The sequence below is a fragment of the Geotrypetes seraphini genome, chromosome 7 (genome assembly GCF_902459505.1).
Source record: "Geotrypetes seraphini chromosome 7, aGeoSer1.1, whole genome shotgun sequence".
Classification (NCBI taxonomy): domain Eukaryota; kingdom Metazoa; phylum Chordata; class Amphibia; order Gymnophiona; family Dermophiidae; genus Geotrypetes; species Geotrypetes seraphini.
Window position 1 is genome coordinate 1,839,437 of NC_047090.1, and position 24,562 is coordinate 1,863,998.

Consider the following 24,562-nt stretch of genomic DNA (forward strand, 5'->3'; position numbering starts at 1 on the left):
TATGAAATTTCCTAGGTTCTGCTTGGCTATTCGGCAAACTGGAGTAGCAAGAGGGGCATGCTATACTGATATACAAGTTTGATCCCAGTCTCCACCTGCTGGTAGCAGTGAGGCATATTCGTAAGGACTATACCAGTCTACAAGCTAACAGAAAGAAAATTAGCAGGTAAGAACCCAATTTCTCCTTTCAAGTCAGCTGGGGGTTTCATTTCACCAAGATGTACATGTTTTGCTATATTGCTGTTTCATGGTAGATTCCCCCTGAAATGTAAGGCATTTTATTAAGGTGCGCAAGCCGATGCTAAGACATTCATTATATTCCTGTGGGCATCTTAGTAGTTAGCTCGCGCTAAATCGGTTAGCACACCTTAATAAAAGTTCTCCAAGAAAAGTATAATAAATATAGTCATGCAAAAACAATTCTTAGCTTTAGAATTCTCCTAATACCTTCTTATTATATTGTAGTCATCTGTTGTCTCAAATTCATTGCTTCAAAGATGGCAGCGGCGTTCAAAACAAGGATCTAAAAAATCTACATTCTATGAGTCAGCTGTATTTCACCAATCTCAAAGCTGCTATCAGAGTAATGACATCTACTCTATTTCCACATTAAGCCCAAATGGAACTATTGAATTTAATTGAAAGATCCAATTATCCCAGGACAAGCAGGCAGGTATTCTCACTAGTGGGTGATGTCATCAGACAGAGCCCCGGTACGGACGTCTCACAAGCACGTGTTGCTTGTAGAAACTTAAAGTTTCTAGATGCCCGCACCGCGCATGCGCCGGTGCCTTCCTACCCGGAGATCCGGGCGTGTCTCCTCAGTTCTTTCTTTTCCGCGGAGCTGAGAAGTTCAACTTCATCATGCGCTAGCTGAATTCAGTTAAATTTGCCTTCCTTGTCCGTGTTTTCGCTTTCTTTTAATTACAGTTAACAGTTCTTTTCTTTTCGTAAAAAAAAAAAAAAAAAAAAAAGAAGATTATTTCCTCCGGCGGGTCGAACGGGCCGGCCACGTGGCTCAGGCCCACTGGCTTCGACCTCGCGGCGGAGATTTTCCGGCCTATGTCCCGGCCAATCACCGGGTTTAAAAAGTGCAGCAAGTGCCAACGCGCGATTTCACTCACGGACCCTCACTGGCGCTGTTTGCAGTGTTTGGGCCCTGACCACATTCCGAAATCGTGCAGGCCTTGCTCTACCCTTACGGCACGCTCATTCAAGCGGCGTTGCCTATTGTGGGAATCGATGTTCAAGATGGACGCAGCTAAGGATCCCTCAGCCTCCACTTCATCCGATACCTCCCCGGTTCGGGCAAAACCGGCATCGACCCCTCCTGCATCGAGCGTGGTGAAACCGGCATCGCTCGCCCCGACACCATCCACGAGCTCGACGTCGGTGCCTGCCCCGGTCTCCTCGGTTCAGGTACCTCTTCCTTCCACAGTGCCACCAATGGTCATCAAAGTGCCGAAAGCTACTAAGCAGAAGCACTCGGCCTCGAAGGAGCGCGATGTCCGTGCAGGAGGACCCCCTTTCGGTGCGGATCCCTCCTTATCGGCTTCGCTACGGTCCATGCTGGAAGCTCAATTCGTTGAGCTCATGCAGACCATCGGACCCGGGCTCATCGCTGCCATACAGGGTGACCTCCCGGTACCGATCCAAAGGGGCGGCCCGCCCCCTCCCCCTCCCCCACACCGTTCGACCTCGACAACCGACGAGGACGAACGGGGGAGGGCGGCGATGCCCACGCGGCAAGCCCCGCTTACCGATATGCCGCCATTAGAACCCATTACGCCTCCGCGCCAACATGGGACCAGACCTCCGATCGATACTCGAAGCCCTGGGCATAGTCAGGAAGAGTTCTTCCGTACTCCTTACCAGACTTGGGTAGCATCGCAAGAACCCGCATCGCAAACCCAGTTACGATCCACCGCTTCCAGCCCTATCCACTTGGGGGCCTCGGGAGACCATGCGATGCACAGACGATCCCCGTCCCGCCACCGAGACGGGCACCGATCGAGACACTCATCCTGGCACTCCTCACGCCATTCGGAGGTGTCACCGCAGAAAAAACTGCAACGTAGGGGATACTCCTCATCAGAGGTGTCCCCTCCGAGGGGCCCGGAGTACGAGGAGACACCGGTGCCCGATTCTCCTTGTCACTCCCCGATGTCCACGGACCTGGAGGCCTCTTCCTCCTCCAGCCCGTCCCACAGACCGACGCTGGCGGAACAATTGTCCTTCTCATCATTCCTCCGACAAATGGCGGATGATCTGGATGTGACCCTTGACACGGGCTCCAGATACTCCAAAGAGTATCTGGACACCATGCATTTACCTAACCCTCCAACGGAGTCGCTTCGGCTCCCCTTGCATAAATTACTGGACCAGACCTTCATGCAGTGCTTCGAAACGCCGTATTCCATACCGGCGATCCCCAGCAAACTCGATGCTCGATACCGCATCGTGCACCATAAAGGGTTCGAGGGCCCCCAACTCTCCCACCAATCCCTACTGGTCGAGTCCTCCCTTAAACGCTCTCACCCCTCCCAGGTCTACGCCTCTGTACCGCCGGGCCGAGAGGGGAGAACGATGGACAAATTTGGTAGAAAATTCTACCAAAACTCCATGATGGCGTCACGGGTGCTAAACTACAACTTCTTTTTCTCTTCCTATCTGGAGTTCTTCTTGCCGGTGCTCCGCAAGTTCACTCCGTTCATAGACAACCAAGCTCGATTCGAGTTCGAGGAAGTGGTAGCCTCCCTCTCCCAATTACGCCTCCAGCTGATGCAATCCTCCTTCGATGCATTCGAACTGTCGGCACGCGCCGCCGCAAGCGCGGTAGCCATGCGTCGCCTGGCATGGCTCCGTACTATCGATATGGATCCCAACCTACAGGACAGACTCGCCAACGTACCATGCGCTGGAGCTGACCTGTTCGATGAGTCTATCGAAACTGTTACCAAGAAGCTGTCGGATCATGAAAAATCCTTTCAATCCATCCTACGGCCCAAACCCAAACCTCAACAGTCTCGACCTTCCAGGCCACCCCTGATTTACCAGCGGCGTTACATGCCCAGACAAACGCCTGCTGCGAGACAGCCTGCGAAGAGACAACCTCCCCAGAAGTCTCAGCAAAAACTTCAGCCACCGGCTGTACCTAAGGCTCCCCAGCCCTTTTGACGCCCCTCCCGGGAGCATAACCTCGGCCTCTCCCATAGGGGGCCGCCTCCATCTTTTTTACCACCGATGGGAGGCCATAACCACGGACCTATGGGTCCTCTCCATCATAAGAGAAGGATACTCTCTTCAATTCCACCGGGTCCCCCCGGACCATCCTCCAAGAGAGTATCCTTCAAGCTCGACGCAGACCGCCCTTCTCCTTCAGGAAGTCCAAACCTTACTTCAGCTTCGGGCTGTCGAGCCGGTCCCGTCAGACCAATTGAACCGAGGGTTTTACTCCCGGTACTTCCTCGTCCCGAAGAAAACGGGCGACCTGCGACCCATTTTAGACCTTCGGGCCCTCAACAAGTTCCTGGTCAAAGAGAAGTTCCGCATGTTGACTTTGGCTTCTCTATACCCCCTCCTCGAGCAAAACGACTGGTTATGCTCCCTGGATCTCAAGGAGGCCTACACTCACATCCCCATTCACCCGGCCTCCCGAAAGTTCCTCAGATTTCGGGTGGGAAATCTGCACCTACAGTATCGAGTGCTACCATTCGGCCTATCTTCGTCCCCCAGAGTCTTCACAAAGTGCCTGGTGGTAGTGGCCGCAGCACTCCGGGACAGGGGTCTACAGGTGTTTCCATACCTCGACGACTGGCTCATCAAGGCCCCGTCAGCCCCAGAGGTCACTTCGGCGGCCTTGGCTACAACCTACTTCCTCCAGAATTTGGGCTTCGAGATCAACTTCTCCAAGTCTCATCTACAACCCACCCAGTCCCTCCCTTTCATCGGAGCGGTCCTGGACACCACCCGACTCCGAGCATTCCTGCCCCGGCAACGCATGGAGTCTCTTCTTCATCTCTGCCAGTCGGTGGCTACTCGCCAAACCCTACCGGCGAGACAACTGATGGTGCTCCTGGGCCATATGGCCTCCACAGTACACGTGACACCCTTTGCCAGACTCCACCTCAGAATCCCCCAGTGGACCCTGGCATCACAGTGGAATCAGACATCCGATCCACTGTCCAAACGCATCGTAGTGACACCTGCTCTTCGGCAGTCTCTATTTTGGTGGATGACCTCTTCGAATCTATCCAGAGGTTTGCTGATGCACTCTCCCCCCCATCAGAAAGTTCTCACAACCGATTCGTCGAATTACGCATGGGGGGCCCACCTGGAGGGTCTCCGCACCCAAGGATTCTGGACCAGTGCGGAAAGACTACACCAAATCAATCTATTGGAACTCAGAGCCATCTTCAATGCGCTCCAAGCGTTCCAACACCGACTCCACGACATGGTAATCCTCATTCGCACAGACAATCAGGCCGCCATGTATTATATCAACAAGCAAGGAGGCACGGGCTCGGCCCTCCTTTGCCAGGAAGCTCTACGAGTCTGGGACTGGGCGGTGCGCCACAACGCCCTACTCAGAGCAGTATACATCCAGGGGGAGAACAACGTCTTAGCAGACAAACTAAGCCGTCTGCTACAACCGCACGAATGGACTCTCCATTCCAACCCCCTTCACCAAATCTTCACGCAATGGGGGACGCCTCAGATAGACCTCTTTGCGGCTCCCCACAACGCCAAACTGCCTCAGTTTTGCTCCAGGATCTACACTCCTCATCGCCTCGAGGCAGATGCTTTTCTACTGAACTGGGGGAAACGATTTCTATATGCGTTCCCACCATTCCCGCTGATCCAGAAGACTCTGGTCAAGCTGAAACTCGAACGGGCCACCATGATTCTAATAGCTCCTCGGTGGCCCAGACAACCTTGGTTCTCCCTCCTACTTCAACTCAGCAGCAGGGAACCAGTACCACTTCCAGTGTTTCCTTCACTACTTACTCAACATCAAGGATCACTACTTCATCCCAACCTGCAGTCTCTCCACCTGACAGCTTGGTTCCTCTCAACGTAACCCCTCACCAATTCTCACAAGAAGTGAGGGAGGTCTTGGAAGCTTCCAGGAAGCCCGCCACTCGACAATGCTACTCCCAGAAATGGACCAGATTCTCCTCATGGTGCGTTTCCAAGTCAAAGGAACCTCAGCGAGCTTCCTTATCCTCCGTGCTGGACTATCTCCTGCACCTATCTCAATCTGGGCTCAAGTCCACATCCATACGAGTCCACCTGAGCGCTATTGCGGCGTTCCACCAGCCTCTACAAGGGAAACCCCTCTCGGCCCATCCGGTGGTCGCCAGATTTATGAAAGGACTCTTCCATGTTAACCCTCCTCTCAAACCACCCCCAGTAGTTTGGGACCTCAATGTAGTCCTTTCCCACCTCATGAAGCCCCCGTTTGAACCACTCAACAGGGCCCCTCTGAAGTATCTCACCTGGAAAGTGCTTTTCCTTGTAGCCCTTACGTCCGCTCGCAGAGTCAGCGAACTCCAGGCATTGATGGCGGACCCACCATTCACAGTATTCCACCATGACAAGGTGGTCCTCCGCACTCACCCGAAATTCCTGCCTAAGGTGGTCTCCGAATTTCATCTCAACCAATCCATTGTACTTCCAGTATTCTTCCCTAAGCCTCACTCTCACCACGGAGAATCGGCCCTTCACACTCTAGACTGCAAACGTGCCTTGGCTTTCTACCTGGATCGCACCAAGCCACACAGAACCACTCCTCAACTTTTTGTCTCCTTCGATCCTAACAAGTTGGGAAGACCCGTATCAAAGCGCACCATCTCTAATTGGATGGCGGCTTGTATCTCTTTCTGCTATGCCCAGGCTGGATTATCACTTCCTTGTAAGGTCACAGCCCATAAGGTCAGAGCAATGGCAGCCTCAGTAGCATTCCTCAGATCAACACCAATCGAGGAAATTTGCAAGGCTGCCACCTGGTCCTCGGTTCACACATTCACCTCACATTATTGTCTGGATACCCTCTCCAGACGGGATGGACAGTTTGGCCAAACAGTATTGAAAAATTTATTCTCTTAAGTCGCCAACTCCCCCTCCATCCCACTGAGGTTAGCTTGGAGGTCACCCACTAGTGAGAATACCTGCCTGCTTGTCCTGGGATAAAGCAATGTTACTTACCGTAACAGTTGTTATCCAGGGACAGCAGGCAGCTATTCTCACGTCCCACCCACCTCCCCTGGGTTGGCTTCTCAGGCTAGCTACCTGAACTGAGGAGACACGCCTGGATCTCCGGGTAGGAAGGCACCGGCGCATGCGCGGTGCGGGCATCTAGAAACTTTAAGTTTCTACAAGCAACACGTGCTTGTGAGACGTCCGTACCGGGGCTCTGTCTGATGACATCACCCACTAGTGAGAATAGCTGCCTGCTGTCCCTGGATAACAACTGTTACGGTAAGTAACATTGCTTTCTGTTCTTTCCCTTCTACCCTTCAGTCATCTATAATTCTCCATTTTGAATCACCAGTATTGTTTTTTGTCAATCCAGTGTTGAACAAGAGGAGCTTGGACATTTTTAGTCGTAATCCGTGACTTGTGTTTGTTTAGTCTCAAACGGACCAGGCTACTCCAACATGTACATGTTGATGAAATGAAGCCCCCTGCCGACTTGAAAAGCTAAGTTTCCGTTGCTAAGTTAATGTTGCTACTCTTTTTGGGGTTTTGCCAGGTACTAGTGATCTGGATTGGCCACCGTGAGGATGAGCTACTGGGCTTTTGGTCTAACCCAGTATGGTTATTCTTATCTTCTACTATTGGTGGAAAGGCTTATCTGAATGGAGAAATGTGATTAATATAAAGTATAAAATATAAATTATGATATGAACAATGAACAGTGAAGACATGATGCCTTTTTTCTTTAGCAGGAAAGAAGTTATACCACTATTGAGGGACATCGCTGAAATCCTGATTTAAAAAAAAAAAAAAAAAAACTACAAATAAATTTGTGAAAGCTAATGATTTAAATATTCTGCTGAATATTCTACTCTTATTGGTATGTGATTTAAGTTAGATACTTATTAATTGTTAGTTAGCTGGAAGTCTATATTGGATGCACCTCCACTTAGATGTCACTAGGTGTCCTAAGAGTTCGACGCTGAACTCTTAAATTCTTAATTTTTTTTTTTTTTGATTAGCTACAAACTGGCGCTGTCAATTACCACTCCAATTTAGCCAATTAAAAAATTAAGTTTCACACAGATCCCTAACTTAGACAGCCACGATTAGAGCGCCGTTTATAGGGTTCCCCAATAAATGTTTACATCGTGCAAACTCATTGCTATGACTGATTGATTTAAAAAAATTTTTTTTTTAAATAGTGCTTGGAAGAGGTGGAATGTTAGAAATGCTTCTTGCGATGAAAAGGGTAAGAAAACAACTATCTACACTTTGCAATACATTACAGCAGTAGTCTCCAACCTATAAATTTGCCTTATTTATTTACTTATTTATAATACTGTATCTGTGTATCTCACAATCTTAATGTAATTAGCAGCTCACAATTAAACATTCATAATAAAAATACGTAATTAAAGTACACTTAACATAAAACAGTTAAAGTAATGTTCCAAAATCAAATTAATAAATCTAATTTTAAAATCCTCAGGTTAGTTTTCATAAAGCTGTTCTATTCACCAAATGCTTGTCAGAGTAATATTGTTTTCAGTTCTCTTTTAAATAGTTCCAAATTCTCATTGTTCACAAATTTCAGTGATGCCACAATCAGTGCTGGGTTCTTCAGAGCTTGCGCATGTGAACGGTCAGCCAATGGTAGACTAAACAGTGGAAATATTTGGGGATAAGAAGAAAAATGAATTATACTCAACTGGAAAGAGATAGTTTAACTTTATTCATTCTCTACTTTTTTGTCCCAAGATACAAAATGCAGCCGTAAATGAACAGGATGAAGAAACACAAGATGAGGAGGAGGAGGAGGAGGAGGAGGAGGAGGAGGAGGAGGAGGAGGAAGAGGAAGAGGAAGAGGAAGAGGAAGAGGAAGAGGAAGAGGAAGAGGAAGAGGAAGAGGAAGAGGAAGAGGAAGAGGAAGAGGAAGAGGAGGAGGAGGAGGAGGAGGAGGAGGAAGAGGAAGAGGAAGAAGAAGAGGAGGAACAGAACAAAGTTAATGACCAGGGTACGAATTTACATGGTCAATACTGAAAAACACTTATCTGATAAAATGCCTGCTAACAGATTGTGCTTCTAATTATTCTTACAGACCATCTCCCCAAGCAGAGCATGGACAGAGCCAGACCACTTCTGGCAGTAGATTAGTTACATCATTTAGTGACTTGATAGACTGCCTCTCAATCATACATATAGGTTCATTCCCACTTTCGGGAGGGCACATTATCATAGAAACATAGAAACATAGAAGATGACAGCAGAAAAGGGCTACAGCCCATCAAGTCTGCCCACTCTGCTTACCCACCCCCTGTCTATGCCCTAATGACCCAATTTCTTTATCTTGACCCTCGTAGGGATCCCACATGGGTATCCCATTTATTCTTAAAGTCTGGCACGCTGTCTGCCTCGATCACCTGCACTGGAAGCTTGTTCCAATGATCAACCACTCTCTCTGTGAAGAAATACTTTCTGGTGTCGCCATGAAATTTTCCGCCCCTGAGTTTGAGCGGGTGCCCTCTTGTGGCCGAGGGTCCCTTGAGAAAGAAAATATCATCTTCCACTTCGACACGTCCCGTGAGGTACTTAAATGTTTCGATCATGTCTCCCCTCTTCCTACGTTCCTCAAGAGTGTAGAGCTGCAATTTGTTCAGTCTCTCTTCGTACGAGAGACCCTTGAGCCCTGAGATCATCCTGGTGGCCGTCCGTTGAACCGATTCAATTCTGCGCACATCTTTACTGTAATGTGGCCTCCAGAATTGCACACAGTACTCCAGATGAGGTCTCACCATGGCCCTGTACAACGGCATTATGACTTCAGGCTTTCGGCTGACGAAACTTCTATTGATACAACCCAATATCTGCCTTGCCTTAGATGAAGCCTTCTCCACTTGATTGGCAGTTTTCATGTCTGCACTGATGATTACTCCTAAATCTCATTCTGCTGAAGTCCTAGTTAAAGTTTCTCCGTTCAAGAAGTACGTCCTGCATGGATTTCCGCTTCCGAGGTGCATGACCTTACATTTCTTAGCATTGAAGCCTAGCTGCCAGGTTAGAAACATAGAAACATAGAAGATGACGGCAGAAAAGGGCCACAGCCCATCAAGTCTGCCCACTCCAACAACCCTACCCCCTTGAATTTACCCCCCTAGAGATCCCACATGTGTATCCCATTTCCTTTTAAAATCCTTCACGCTGCTGGCCTGAATCACCTGAGGTGGAAGTTCATTCCAACGATCGACCACCCTTTCGGTGAAGAAGAACTTCCTGGTGTCGCCATGAAATTTCCCACCCCTGATTTTCAGCGAATGGCCTCTTGTGGCAGAGGGGCCTTTAAAAAAAGAAGATATCATCCTCCACCTCAATACGGCCGGTGATATATTTAAACGTCTCTATCATGTCTCCTCTCTCTCTACGTTCTTCAAGTGAATATAGCTGCAATTTATTCAGCCTTTCTTCATACGGGAGGTCTTTGAGTCCCGAGACCATTTTGGTGGCCATTCTTTGAACCGACTCAACTCTCAGCACATCCTTTTGGTAATGTGGCCTCCAGAATTGTACACAATACTCCAGATGAGGCCTCACCATGGATCTGTACAATGGCATTATAACTTCGGGCTTCCGGCTGATAAAACTTCTTCGGATGCATCCCATCATTTGTCTTGCCTTTGATGAAGCCTTCTCCACTTGATTGGCAGTCTTCATGTCTTCGCTAATGATCACCCCCAAATCACGTTCCGCCTTGGTCCTAACTAAGGTTTCACCATTTAGTGTGTAAGTTTTGCATGGATTCCTGCTGCCGAGGTGCATGACCTTACATTTTTTAGCATTGAAGTTTAGCTGCCAAGTCGAGGACCAATGTTCCAATAGAAGTAGGTCCTGCGTCATACTGTCTGGTAAAGTGTTCTCACTTACTATGTTGCATAGTTTGGCGTCATCGGCGAATAATGTGATTTTACCCTGAAGCCCCTGAGTCAGATCTCCCACAAATATGTTGAAGAGGATCGGGCCCAAGACCGAGCCCTGAGGCACTCCACTGATCACCTCCGACGTTTTTGAAGGGGCACCATTTACCACCACTCTCTGAAGTCTACTGTTTAGCCAATCACCGACCCATGTAGTTAACGTCTCTCCCAGTCCCATTGATTTCATCTTGTTCAATAGTCTGCGGTGCGGAACGCTATCAAAAGCTTTACTAAAGTCCAAGTAAACGACGTCCAGGGACTCACCCACATCCAGTTTCCTTGTTATCCAGTCAAAGAAACTAATCAGATTGGATTGGCAGGACCTGCCTCTGGTAAATCCATGTTGGCGGGGATCCCGTAGATTCTTCTCGTCTAGGATTGTATCTAATTTATGCTTAATTAGTGTTTCCATGAGTTTACTCACTATGGATGTGAGACTTACCGGTCTGTAATTCTCAGCCTCTGTCCTGCAGCCCTTTTTGTGGAGTGGGATTACATTGGCTGTTTTCCAGTCCAAGGGGACTTTTCCCGCCTTCAAGGAAAGATTGAAGATCACAGACAATGGTTGAGGACCAACTTTCCAATGTAAGCAGGTCCTGCGCCATATAATTCTGTAAACTGCATTCACTTACTATATTACATAGTTTGGCGTCATCGGCGAATAGTGTTATTTTACCTTGAAGCCCTTGAGTCAGATCCCCTATGAATATGTTGAAAAGGAGTGGACCCAGGACCGAGCCCTGCGGCACTCCACTGGTCACCTCCGATGTTTTAGAGAGGGTACCATTAACCACCACCCTCTGAAGTCTGCCACTCAGCCAATCATTGACCCATGCAGTTAGTGTCTCTCCTAACCCCTTCGATTCCATCTTGCTTAGCAGCCTGTGGTGTGGAACACTATCAAAAGCTTTACTGAAGTCCAGGTACACGACGTCCAAAGACTCTCCCAAGTCCAACTTTCTTGTTACCCAGTCAAAGAAGCTGATGAGATTGGATTGGCAGGACCTACCCTTGGTGAATCCATGCTGACTGGGATCCCGAAGATTCCCTTCATTCAAGATCGTGTCCAATTTGCTTTTAATTAGTGTTTCCATGAGTTTGCACACTATTAATGTGAGACTCACCGGTCTATAAATTCGCAGCCTCTGCCCTGCAACCCTTTTTATGCAGAGGAACGACATTAGCTAATTTCCAGTCCAGGGGAACTTTCCCCTTACTTAGGGAGAGATTGAATAGCTCAGCCAACGGTTTCGCCAGGACATCGCTCAATTCTCATTATACCAACAGTTAAAAATCCTAAAGAATCTCGTTCCTTGGTTCCAACTACAGACCTATCGTTTCTATCCCATTATTCATCAAAATAATGGCGGGTTTGGCTCAATTGCAGCTTTCGAGTTACTTGAAGTGGCATGCTTTGCTCCATGATTCTCAGTCCGGTTTTCGCTGTCAATATAGCACAGAAACTGTCTTTATAACCTGCTTAGTAAGGGCAGCAATGCCCTCATTAAGCAATTCGATTTAAGCAGTTCATTTGACTTAGTTGATCATACCAAATTATTAGAATACTTAGAGTCACTTGGGATACGAAATAACATCTATGCTTGGTTTCAGGATTTTTTATCTTCTCGTACTTATCAAGTTAGAATGGATAATGTTTGTTCTCATGAGTAGCAGAATCTTTGTGGGGTCCCTCAGGGTTTACCACTCTTCCCACTGTTGATTAATGTTTACCTTTCTTCTTTGGGTTCTAAACTAAGTAATTTGGGTATAAAATTGTTTAACTATGCAAATGATATTACCATCATAATTAGTTGCTAACATCACACATATTATTGAGTAAGTTTTTGATTTAATTGAGGGATGGATGTCAGAATTTAAATTAAAGCTCAATTCTGAAAAAACAAAATTTTTTCTTGTCAGAATAATTTAGAGACATCAGCATTTGCCATTCAGCAAATCACATTTAATTGGAAGGATTGGAGGAGATTAATTTACAACTTCTGGTGGAACTCTTTATGCCATATCTATAAAATGGAAAGGTTTATTTCATTACAACGGGGTTATTTTAAGAAGTTTCAGGATGTGTGGAATCCATTAACGAAGTATTGTAAAGATTAATTTAAAATTGTTTCCCTTATATTTATCAATTAAGGTGTAGGGAGGGGGGGATTTTTTATTACATGTTTTTTATGATATGATAATGGAATATATGGGAAGGAGGGTGGGATAGGGGAAGGGATAAGAATTTATGAAATGTATCAATGATTGTTTGTAAGTGATGTATTTATTGTTAAGGTGAATGAATATATTTTAACACTTAATGCAATCTTGAAAATGAATAAAGAATATTAAAAAAAAAAAAAAAAAAAAAGAGACATCTATCACACTAAAAACTGTACACTTTCCGATTCACTCTGTTAAGATTTTGGGTATTACCCTTGACCATAACCTATGCATAATCAAGTCGCTATTATAGTCCGCAAAGGCTTCCATATTCTTTGGAAATTACGTACACTTAGGGCTCCTTTTACTAAGGTACGCTAGCGTTTTTAGCGCATGCTAAATTGCTGTGTGCGCTAACCCCCACACTACACGCCCAAAACTAACGCCAGCTCATTGGTGACGTTAGCGTCTAGCATGAGCTAAAACCGCTAGCGCAGCTTAGTAAAAGGAGCCCTTGGAGCTTATTTTGATTTTTTGGCATTTAAATTGTTGGTACAGTCTTTAGTACTAAGCCATTTGGACTACTGCAACGTTGTTTACTTAGTTGGTATTAAGAAAAATCTTTCCAAACTGAGAATCATTCAAAACACTGTGGCCAGACTTATTTTTGTTTGAAAAGGTTTGATCACGTCTCTCATTTCTACCGAGTTATGTTGGCTGCCTGTTGAAGTGCGGATCATGTTTCAAGTTTAAGTTTCAAGTTTTATTAGATATTTGATGAATCGCCTATTACAAAATTTCTAGGCGATGTACATTTTCAACATAAAAGTATTCAAGAGGCTAAAATATAACAAATATTGACAAATTACACCTTACATTTCATCTAAAACATACATGAGGGGTAAGGAATAACATAAAGTTACAATGTTGGGTTAGAAAAAAAGGGAAAAACAAAAGGCTAGGTTTAACCTTATCAAAACACAAGCTAAGGCTGTCACTAAAGCAAATAAACACTTTGAAATTAAAGAGAATCTTTAAGTAAGTGGTTTTAAAGGAATAAAACAATAAGGTTTAGGCCAATATTAAAAAGTGTTTTTAGGTCAATCAGAAGTAAAAGCGTCTTTAAATAAATAAGTTTTTAGCAATTTTTTAAAAGTTGTAATGTCTTGTTCGGTTCTGATATATTGGGGAATTGCATTCCACCATTGTGGTCCCATTACTGTAAACATGTCGGCTCTTCGTGTACCTATAATTTTCAAAGACGGTACTGTTAAAAGGTTTTGTTCTGATGATCGTAATGGGCGTTGGGTTATGTAAGGGATTAATGATTTTGAAATAAATTGTGGTTCATTGTATAATAAAGTCTTAAAGATGAGAAGCATTGTTTTGAACAGAGTCCTGTGACTTATTGGTAACCAGTGAGCGTCTTTAAGTAGTGGGGAAACATGATCATATTTTTTTGCATTATATATTATTTTTATAGCTGTATTTTGGATGGTCTGTAATCTCCTTTTTTCTTTTTGTGTAATATTAATAAATAAGGCATTACAATAATCAATTTTCGATATAACGAAAGAATGAATTAGGATCTTTAGTGATGGTAAACTTAGAAATTTGGTAATTGATCTGATCTGCCGTAGTTTAAAGAAACAATTTTTGACGATGTGGGAGATGTGTTCATGATAAGTCAGATTATCATCTAAAAAAACCCCGAGTATTTTCACAGTGGATACTAGATTAAGAGTAATATTGTTAAGTACAAACGGTTTTGATAATAGTATGTCTTTTTTCCAATTAAATAACATAGTTTTGGTCTTGGATCATTTTCAAGTTAGACTGTATTATAGAGTGGTGAAGCCCCTTCTTACATGATTGATTGATTTTTTTTTTTGTTTCTCCATTCAAAAATATAGTCGAAGCTCTAAAGCCTTGTTGACTTTTCCGGCGGTGAAAGGTTGTAAACTTAAGAGATATCATGATCGCAGGCTTTCATACCAGGCTTCAATTTGGGCTAAAGATTTCAAATCTTTGCTATTCTCTTCAGTTTCTTATTTTCCTGTTGGGAAACAATTGAAAACCTCTTTATTTTCAAAATTCTTGGGATCTGAATTTCGTATTCATCATTTTTTGTATTTTTAGTTAATCTTTTGTAAACCGCGTTGAACTTAAAGGTAATGCGGGCTAGAAATAGATTTTATGTTATGTTACGATGAGGTTTACAATTAAACTATAAACCATTAATAGGGCAAGAAGGAAAGTTCAAGAAGAAAAATTCAGTGGGCTACTTGCAGCGCCAGTCGAGCCCATCTAGAGGGCTGTCATTAAGGGCAGGATGCGCAGAGCAGAGAATGATATGGGACAAATCAATTTCCCCGCCCTGTCTCTGTGAGTTTTGCCCCATTTCTGGAAGCTCTGCCTCAAACACTTATGATTTTAAAGTGCAGATGAGGACAGAGCCTGCAGGAATGGGGTAGGGACAGGAAAAGAGCTCTGGCAACCCGTATGAAAACACCAGCTTGGGCGCAATTTCCATTTGCTGAGCAATGCTCAGCACAAATAGTGTGCACGCTATTTGTGCTGAGTACCAGGGTGAAAAGCGGAGGATCTCTGCCTGGCACATGTGTACAAGAGCTGAGCGATAGGTCCAGAGAGTACAGGGCCTGTCATGATTGCTGGAGCTCCTAACTTCAACAACCAGCAGCCAAGTGAACCCCCCCCCCAAAAAAAAAAATATTTTGCAGTTAAGTCTTTGCTGGCAGAACAGCAAACAGGAGTCAGGGGACCCCTCCCCCTCCCCAAATACTCACATGCACATAACACAAGGACAAACAGCTCAAAATTCAAGATACTGACAGCCTGCCGGAAAATTGTGCATGGGAAAATGTGGGCGTTCCCTTCTGTGCAACACAAAGAGTTTAAAATGTGTTTTAAATAGATAAATTACAAAATTTGACTGTCCTGGTCACAAAAACAAAGTTTTATGGAAGTAACAGACATTTTCTAGGCTTTTCCCAGAGGAGCCCTAAAATGTAGGCCAGGGTTTTAAAAGCCTATTTTATAGGTGCCTAAATACTTTAGAGAATCAGGCCTAATGGTGCCTAAGTCCTTTTCTGCCCCTAAACACACCTAACTTTGGAGCTAAGCACCGTTAGGCACCATAAGTTAGGTGCCTATCACCCAATTAATTTTTTTTTTCAATTAAGAGCTTATTAAAGATCATAATTAAAACCAATATACCATATTTTTCATCCTATTAGACGCACCCCCTGCAGAGGTGAAAAAACCCAACTGCCCTGCCCTGTACTTTGTCCCCTATATGGTGATCTAGTGGTAGGTCAGGACAGGGTACAAGGCAGGTCTAGTGGTAGGCAGCCCCCCCTCCCCTCCCCTCCCCCGAGTACCTTTTTAAATCACGGTGGTCCTGTGCGCTTTCCGCACTCCTGCCTCACTGGACAGCTGCTGATCTCTTCTGGCAGCGGCAGAGCGGCGCACAAGGCAGGTGCGCACCTGCCTGGTCCCGTGCCGCTCTCTGAATGGCTGCCGTCAGTGTGCCGCTCTGCCGGAAGAGATCAGCAGCCGTCCAGCGAGGCAGGAGCGCGAAAAGCGCGCTGGACCGTCGGGATTAAAAAAAGGTACTGGGGAGGGAGGGGAGTTGTTATATTCGCTCCATAAGATACACCCTTATTTCCACCCACTTTTGGGGAGGGAAAAAGTGCGTTTTATGGAACGAAAAAATACGGTACTACTTAAGTTAGGTGCCTATCTTTAGACTCCTTTTATAGAATTTCCCTCAGTGTGGGAGTCTGATGGATAGCTTTTTACTGTCTGCAGTTTTCTCTTTTGTTTTTAGCTTTTTCTTTAACATCACCATTTGTGGGTTTTTTGAAACTTTTATAAAGCAGTTACAAAGGATTGAAACTTGCTTATGCTTGAAGTTTTGATTTTCTTCACTTCTTAAGGCAAAATGTACCAATGGAGAATCCAGGATGGAGAAGAACTATTAACCATAAATAATGACTTTGTACTAGAAGCTCATTATACACAGCCTGGTGCCTATGGAATTACCCTAACTACCTCCAAGTATGGGTAAGTGCCTTTTAAGTACTATGATATGATATAAAAGCCCACATTTGCACACTCTTCTTTCTGTCTGTTACAAACCAAATGAATATGCATGAAAGAAATTTGCATATAATGGAGGCGGTGTATGCAAATCAAGTTCATGCATATTCATGGTAGATATCCTGAAAACCTGACTGGCAAGGGGGAACTCCAGGACCGAGTTGAGAAACGCTGCTCTAGTATCACAGGTGGGCTCATACATGGGTGACTTCTTCAGCTAGCAGGGCATTACATCCCCACCAGCAATGGAGGTGGGGGGTGGGGTGGGAGAGAGGAGAGAGAATACCAAGCTCCTCTCAATCCAACTTTTCCCCCTCAAATGGATTCCAGGCTATGCTCCTGATTAGCATTAATTTAGTTCATAAGTATGTGTTGACAAACTTAATGCATGCTTGTAAAATCAATGTATTTACTTGTCCTAAAAATTAATGTGTGCACAATTGATTGTGGGCATTAAAAATTTGTAATGCACATTTTAAAATGTATGTTAAATCAAATGTGTGAAATGAACTGAAAAAAAAAAAATCTAGGGGAATAAAACAACAACTTTTGACTGTAGGTTCCTATTAGTAACATTAAAATTACCAACCAGTACATTTCTCTTGCAAGTGTATACACTGGAGGTTACCACATATACTCGAATATAACCCCATCTGAATAGTCTGTAAATCGAGATACTCTTTCTCTCCCCCACCTCCCACCCCGTTTTAGGGGAAAATTGGTATCTCGTGGTATCTCGAATATAAACCAAGGGTTTATATTCCACCATTCCCACCCTCCCTCCCTTCCTGTTCCTTCTCCTCCATCAACAATGACACTGCCAGCACCCTCCCAACCTGGCAGAATTTTCCTGCCATAGGCAGCATCCCTACCCCCCTCCAAACTAGCAGATCCTCCTGTCATAGTTCATGTGTGTCTGCCCACCACCCTCCCCCACACACACAAGCAGCATTCGTCCCCTCCTGACCCCAGGGCCTCACCTTACTTTCCTGGTGATCTAGCAGCACATTGGAGCAGGAGAGATCGCCACTCACCTCTAACCATGCTCTCTCTATGATAAAAATGGCTGCCAAGGAAGTGGGGGTTTGCTCCTGTCCCATAGTGCTACTAGACCACCAGGGAAGCAAGGTGAGGCCTTGGGACTTAGGGCTTGGACTGGGAAGGAGGTCATGTCTGTTTTTTAAACACTCACTTTATTTTGGATTGCCAACAGCAGAAAATTAACACACTTAAGAGCAGTAACACACTTAAGAGATTGTTTGCAGTTACTATATCAAGTGGGCAAGATTGAAATTACCGCTTTTACAGGATTTGAAAAGCATTTCAGCCAACTGTTTTGAGGGTTGCAATGGAGGACTTCAGGGGCCACAAGTGACCCTAGGACCATGCATCAGAAACCATTGACTTACAGAATTCTGTAAGTAATGCGCATATATGGCAACACTGCCCGTGCCCCTCCCATGGTCCGCATTTTCACATTATGCCATTTATGTGCGTTACAGAATAGTGATTAACTGCTTTGTTATCACTTATCCGTATAAGTGTACAATCACTCATGAGTGCATCTGGTGAAGGATATAAAAAGACTTGAAGGGGTCCAGAGTAAGGCGACAAAAATGGTAAAGGGTTTGAACAAAAGAAGTTGGACAAGAGACTGGAAGACCTAAATACATATACGATGGAGGAGAGGAGGGGCAGGGGAGATATGATACAGACGTTTAAATACTTGAAAGGTATTAATATAGAACCAAATCTTTTCCAGAGAAGAGAAAATGTTAAAAATAGAGGGCATAATTTGAGTTTGCAGAGAGGAAGACACATGAGCAATGTTAAGAAATTCTTTTTCACGGAGAGGATGGCAGATGCCTGGAATGTCCTCCCGAGAGAAGTGGTGGAGAGGAAAACAGTGATGGAATTAAAAAAAAGCATGGGATAAACATAGAGGATCTCTAATTAGAAAATGAAGGATGTAAATTAAAGAGCTATGTGATAATTTGGTGTAGGATGGGCAGGATAGGGCATCAATGGGATCTCCACTAGCTTGGAACATGAAGATGTTACTGGCCAGACTTTATAGTAGATATCCTGCAAACAGGATGGTTGATAGGCTGTAGAGAGCTTGGAAGGCAACTTCAGCATTTACCAGTTGGACAATACCAGGTGGACTTTACAGTCTGTGATCCAAAATAACAAAGATGAGACAAATTAATTTAATCATGTATTTTTAATGGGTATAACTAATGGGCAGACTGGATGGACCGTTCAGGTCTTTATCTGCCGTCATTTACTATGTTACAAATGGCGCTGAAATATGAGCACCCTGTTATAGAATTACTTCGTCTACCAACATCTTAACAAACTGTATTAGCAGAGTGTTTGTTCTGTTTTCCAGAAAAATATTTCTAGATTTCGACAAAATGAGTATTCCTGGCACCAATTTAAAACTTTTGCGCGAGACGTTCCTTCCGGCAGGCCAGAAAGAGGACTATGGCTGGTACTATTGTGATAACAAAAGCTGGTACGAATATGGCCATCTGGTAAGTAGTTATTGAAATATGTCTTTTTCAGGCATGTCTAGAAAGATGTTGTACTGGCTCAAAACATCAAATGTGCTTAAGTGCTCTGTTGTCTAATCTTGCTTTTAGAATTCATTGAATTTGAAGGCATCGGTGAAGAGTTCGCACATCGAACGTCGCTATCAAAAAGGGCACAGTTCAATAGGGTTCACTGCCGGACAATCTTCTTACATCATAGATTTTAACAGTAAGCAAATTCAAGTCTATTAGTCTACCACTTTTATTCTTTTCAACACTGCAGAAGTTGGAAAGAATTATACAAAAGGGATGGAGAAATATCTGTTTGTCTGCCTGAGGGCAAAATAGCTCTCTGAAGATTTTTAACAGTATTGGATAAAGTTTGGTACAATATGTGGGAAAAAATCAGTAAAAGACACACTGAGTTTGAAAACAGGCTAAATTAGATAGGAGGGTTCAGAGAAATAAGCTCTCCCCACCCAAAGAAATAGCCTAATGCATTTATATGGGAGAAAGAGTTCCAGATTCTGCAGCATAGAAACTTACTCGTACATAGCAATTAGGGAAGTTAAAAGAGTTGATGATTGTAATTCTCTTTTCAATGACTTAAGTAAAACTAGTCTGTAATGACTACAATTGGTGCAAAATACTTCAGCCAGATTAATAACTGGAAGTAACAAGTAGAGAATGACACAGGGACAAACTTATCTCTACCCCTCATCCTGTGACCGTGAGCTCTATCCCTGTCCCTGCCCCATCACTTGTTTGAGGCTTGTACAGATGAGGACAGAGCTTGCAGGGATAGGGCAGATACAGGGACAGAACTCACGGGGATGGTGATAGATCCTGTAGGGCAGGGAAGCCCAATACGTTGATCGCGATCGACCAGTCGATTGCTCAGGCAACCCGAGTCGATCGAGGAGCCATGCGGTTTCCCTTCTCTTTTTATCTCCTCCTGACTAGCGTGCAATTAATCCGCCTCGTGGAAAATACTGGCCAATCAGAGTGCTGGCAGGGTGGGGTTAGAAGGTCGGCGGGGATGGAGCTTAGCACCGGTGGCAAGTCAATTGCGCGCTAGTGACTATGAACCCTTAGCACCCTACTACAGGAGACAGGAGCAGTGCATCGCCTGTTGTGGTAAGAACCAAGGTTGGGAATAGTGCTGCCTGATTCAAATCGATTCACTTTGGGTGAATCGATACAATTTAAAACCAAGAGGAAAAAAAAAAAATCAGCCTCCCGATTCAGTGACTGACCCTTCCCCCTTGCCCCCTAAAGCATGATCAGCAGCGCTGCCTCTTGCTGGCCGGCCGATGCTGCCTCTGCTTTAGAGGGAAAGGGGGGAGGGTCAGTCGGGAAGTGCTGTAGTGTCCAGCTTTCTCCTTGGCCTCCTGCACATCCCTTTACCTAATTCCAGCAGGGAGCAGCCTGCAGAGAGGATCGCCGGTACTTTAGCGATCCTTGCAGGTTGCCATAGGCCTCAGGAGCTGTCTTCCCTCTGCCGCGATCCTGCCTATGACTGTTCCTTCCCGCCCTAAATCCCATTGTCCATCATCTCTCTCCTTCTCCTCTGTTTTTAGACCCATTATTTCTTCTCCCCCAAAGTCCGGCATATGCGCGTCTCTTTGAACCCACCTTCTCTCCCTCCCTCTGTGTACTTCTACACCAGGGCCCTCTTCCTCCGAAGGTCTATCTCCCCTGAAGGCCTGCGCCCCATCCCTGAAGGCCTGCCTGACCCCCTGAAGTCTTGCACCCAACCCCTGAAGGCCTGCACCACCACCCCTGAAGGCCTATCCCCCTCCCCCCCCAAGAAGGCATGCGTGTTCCTCCCTGACCTCCCACACATCCATTAACCTAATTCCAGCAGGGAGCAGTCTGCAAAGAGGATTGCCAGTACTTTAGCGATCCTTGCAGGTTGCCATAGGCCTCAGGAGCTGTCTTCCCTCTGTCGCGGTCCCGCCCCTCCTCTGAGTCAGATGCAGGATCGCGGCAGAGGGAAGACAGCTCCTGAGGCCTATGGCAACCTGCAAGGATCGCTAAAGTACTGGCGATCCTCTTTGCAGGCTGCTCCGTGCTGGAATTAGGTTAATGGATATGCAGGAGGTCAGGGAGGAACACGCAGGCCTTCCGAGGGGGGGAGGGGGACAGGCTTCAGGGGTGGTGGTGCAGGCCTTCAGGGGTGGGGTGCAGGACTTCAGGGGGTCAGGCAGGCCTTCAGGGATGGGGCGCAGGCCTTCAGGGGAGACAGACCTTCGGGAGAGGAGGGCCCTGGTGTAGAAGTACACGGAGGGAGGGAGGGAAGGTGGGTTAAAAGAGATGTGCATATGCCGGACTTTGGGGGGGAAGAAATAATGGGTCTAAAAACAGAGGAGAGGGAGAGAGATGGCGGACAATGGGATTTAGGGCAGGAAGGAACAAAAAGGGAAGAAGTTGAACACAAGGGATGGTGTGAAGGGGGATAGAGATACTGGATAGGCTGGTAGTTGGGAAAAGAAAGGGAGAGATGGTGGACCCTGGGTTGGTGGGATAGGAGGGAGAGATGCTGGATGAAAGGGTAGTTGAGAAAAGGTGGATCTGTGGATGGAGACGATAAAAAGGAAAGATGCCCGACTTCCGGGGGAGGGAAGGGAAATGGAAGGGGAGGACAGAGATGGAAGATTGATGGTTAGCACGGAGAAAGAAGAAAACAACAAATGGGCAGGAGACCCTGGCAAGCGAGTTATCAGAAGACTACTAGAGCCTGGGACCAAAATGATTTGAATAATGACCAGACAAAAAAGGTAGGAAAAATTATTTTTTTTTCAAGTTAGTGATCAAAATGTGGCCATTTTGAGAATTTATATCTGCTGTCTATATTTTGCACTATGGCCCCCTTTTACTAAACCCCAATAGCGGTTTTTAGCGCAGGGAGCCTGTGAGCATCGAGAGCAGCTCAGGGCATTCAGCGCAGCTCCTTGCGCTAAAAACCGCTATCACGGTTTAGTAAAAAGGGAGGGGTATATTTGTCCAATTTTGTATAGTTGTTACTGAGGTGACATTGCATAAAGTCATCTGCCTTGACCTCTTTGAAAAAAATCCGGAATATAAATGATAATTAACATTTTCTCTGCGTAGAGTGTGCTTTGTGTTTTTTACAATTTTATTGTTAGTAGATCATTTTGACTTGGTCATTTTAAAAGTAGCTCGCAAGCCCAAAAAGTGTGGGCCACCCCTGCTGTAGGGACAGGGACAAATTTGTCTCTGTGTCATTTTCTAGTACGAAGTATGATTGAATTACTCCCATATTACGTCAACTACATTGGCTTCCTCTGGCTGGTTTAATTCAGGACAACTCTTCTTCCCCCAAGACTGGTCTGTGAAAGCTAACTTCACACCATTCTCAGACCAACTCAGGGAGCAGGAGACCTGACTTAGGGATTTAACCAACACCTTCCAGTGCACGGCCCTGACACTGAACCATATAGTCAGTGCTAGCATTAGGTTTGGCAAATAGGGCAATTGCCTTGGGTCCCCGTGTAACGAGGTCTCAACTCTGCCTCATGCCAAAGAAGGCACATCCTGCAAGAAGACATTGGGGCCTCCTCCATGTCTAACACTGGCTCTGCATGGGGTTAAGGGAGAAGGTTTTCGACTAATGTGAACCTTAAGGATATACCTTGGTATTGTTGGCCTGATTCTATAAATGGTGCCTAAGCATGCCTACATTGTAGGCACTGCTCTGTATGGTTGTCAGTCAACCGCAAGGCATCCTTTATAGAGTCACGCTTAGCAACACCTAAGCATTACTAGGTGTCCTAGAGGTAGGCACCTGTATATTAGGCCAGGGTTTTCCTGGCCTAATTTACTGGTGGCTAACTCTGATGCCTAGTGATGCCTAAGTCAACCACACCTATCCCTAAACTAAACTAAACCTTAGGTTTATATACCGCATCATCTCCACAATCGTAGAGCTCGGCACGGTTTACAAGAATTGAGAGAGAAAGGAAACTCCAAAGAGGTTAAAGGGAATAGTGAGAGGGATATTTGGAGGGCTTAGGAGGCCAAAGAAGGGGTAAGTGTTACATTTTTGAAAAAAGCCAGGTTTTCAGATGTTTGCCCCTAACCATGCCTACTTTTCAGGTAGGTGTCTGGCATCATTAGGCATGGGTAGGCATCTCAACTTACGCATTGCTAGGCACTGCTCTGAGTTCCGCATGGAACTCAAATGATTAATTTCTTTATTCTTTTTAATTATGGTCAATGGTGTGGTCAATTACCATGCATTTAAGCTAATTAAAACAGTTTAGTTTCCATGCGTATTTTAATTAGGCATCACTAGGTGTCCTCAATGTAGGCACCTAAGATAAGCACTTCTTAGAGAATTGGGCCCTATATGCTTTTTTATGTCAACGATTATTTTTTCCTTATCGATAACTGGCACACATGCTATTTCTTTCTAGCAATGACACAGACTAATGACTATACATCAGTGCAAAAACAGATAAGGAGGAGACCAAAGTTCCATTCTGTTCTGCAGAATCAGACAACCAGGTATGTAGTCGGAACATTCCTCTTCACAGAAAAACTTTGGCAGCCATGTTAAAAAGGACATGGCGATACTTGAGAGGGTTCAGAGAAGAGCGACGAAAATGATAAAAGGTATGGAAAATCTTTCATACGCAGACAGGTTAGAAAGGCTGGGGCTCTTCTCCCTGGAGAAGCGGAGACTCAGAGGAGACATGATAGAGACTTTCAAGATCATGAAAGTCATAGAGAAGGTAGAGAGGGACAGATTCTTCAGCCTATTGGGAACCACAAGAACAAGGGGCCACTCAGAGAAATTGAAAAGGGACAGGTTTAGTACAAATGCTAGGAGATTCTTTTTCACTCAGAAGGTGATGGGCACCTGGAATGCGCTTCCGGAGGTTGTGATAGGACAGAGTACACTACGGGGTTTCAAAGAAGGATTGGATAAATTCCTGAAGGATACGGGGATTGAGGGATATAGATAGAGGTAGAGATAGGTTATGAAAGGGTATAGATAGAAGGATAAAGGGGACTAAAGGGTTTTAGACAAGGATCATCTTACAGGTCATGGACCTGATGGGCTGCCGCGGGAGCAGATTGCTGGGCGTGATGGACCTCTGGTCTGACCCAGCGGAGGCAACTTCTTATGTTCTTATGTTGGTCAAACACCTAATGTTGCTGTTGTAGACAAAGAACATTAAAGAGTTGCAAATGTACACTGTGCACTTTACATCTGTTAAATGGGATCTTTTTAGCCTTTTCTCTGGAGTCCAATAGTCAAACTGCAGCTGTTGGCAAGTGTAAAGGCTCTGGCCGCCTTAGACAGTAAGGGTCAGATTCTATAAATGGCGACTAGGTTAGTCACCGCTAGGTGCTCTAATTGCGGACACCAAACAACGCTTAACTAGAATTTATCCAGCTACCAGCAATATTCAGACCAATGTCCAGATAACAGCCAGATAAAGTTAGGAGAGCCTTTTCACTTTTCCTGAGTAGTAGGCTGAATCTAACATAACAAATTTTTATTTATATATCGCATAAGCCTTTCGGTTCTATGCGGTTTACAAA

At 45.2% G+C, this 24,562-nt stretch overlaps 1 protein-coding gene across 1 annotated transcript in view; it reads left to right on the forward strand.

The window, feature by feature from the left end:
• Positions 1 to 24,562, forward strand: part of LOC117363647 — a 135,028-nt gene that overhangs the window by 71,110 nt on the left and 39,356 nt on the right. Inside the window, exons 12-15 of the mRNA XM_033951738.1 lie at positions 16,292 to 16,418; positions 18,847 to 18,991; positions 19,100 to 19,217; positions 23,428 to 23,518. Of these exons, the coding sequence (XP_033807629.1) occupies positions 16,292 to 16,418; positions 18,847 to 18,991; positions 19,100 to 19,217; positions 23,428 to 23,518 (481 nt within the window). The remainder of the gene's footprint in view (positions 1 to 16,291; positions 16,419 to 18,846; positions 18,992 to 19,099; positions 19,218 to 23,427; positions 23,519 to 24,562) is intronic.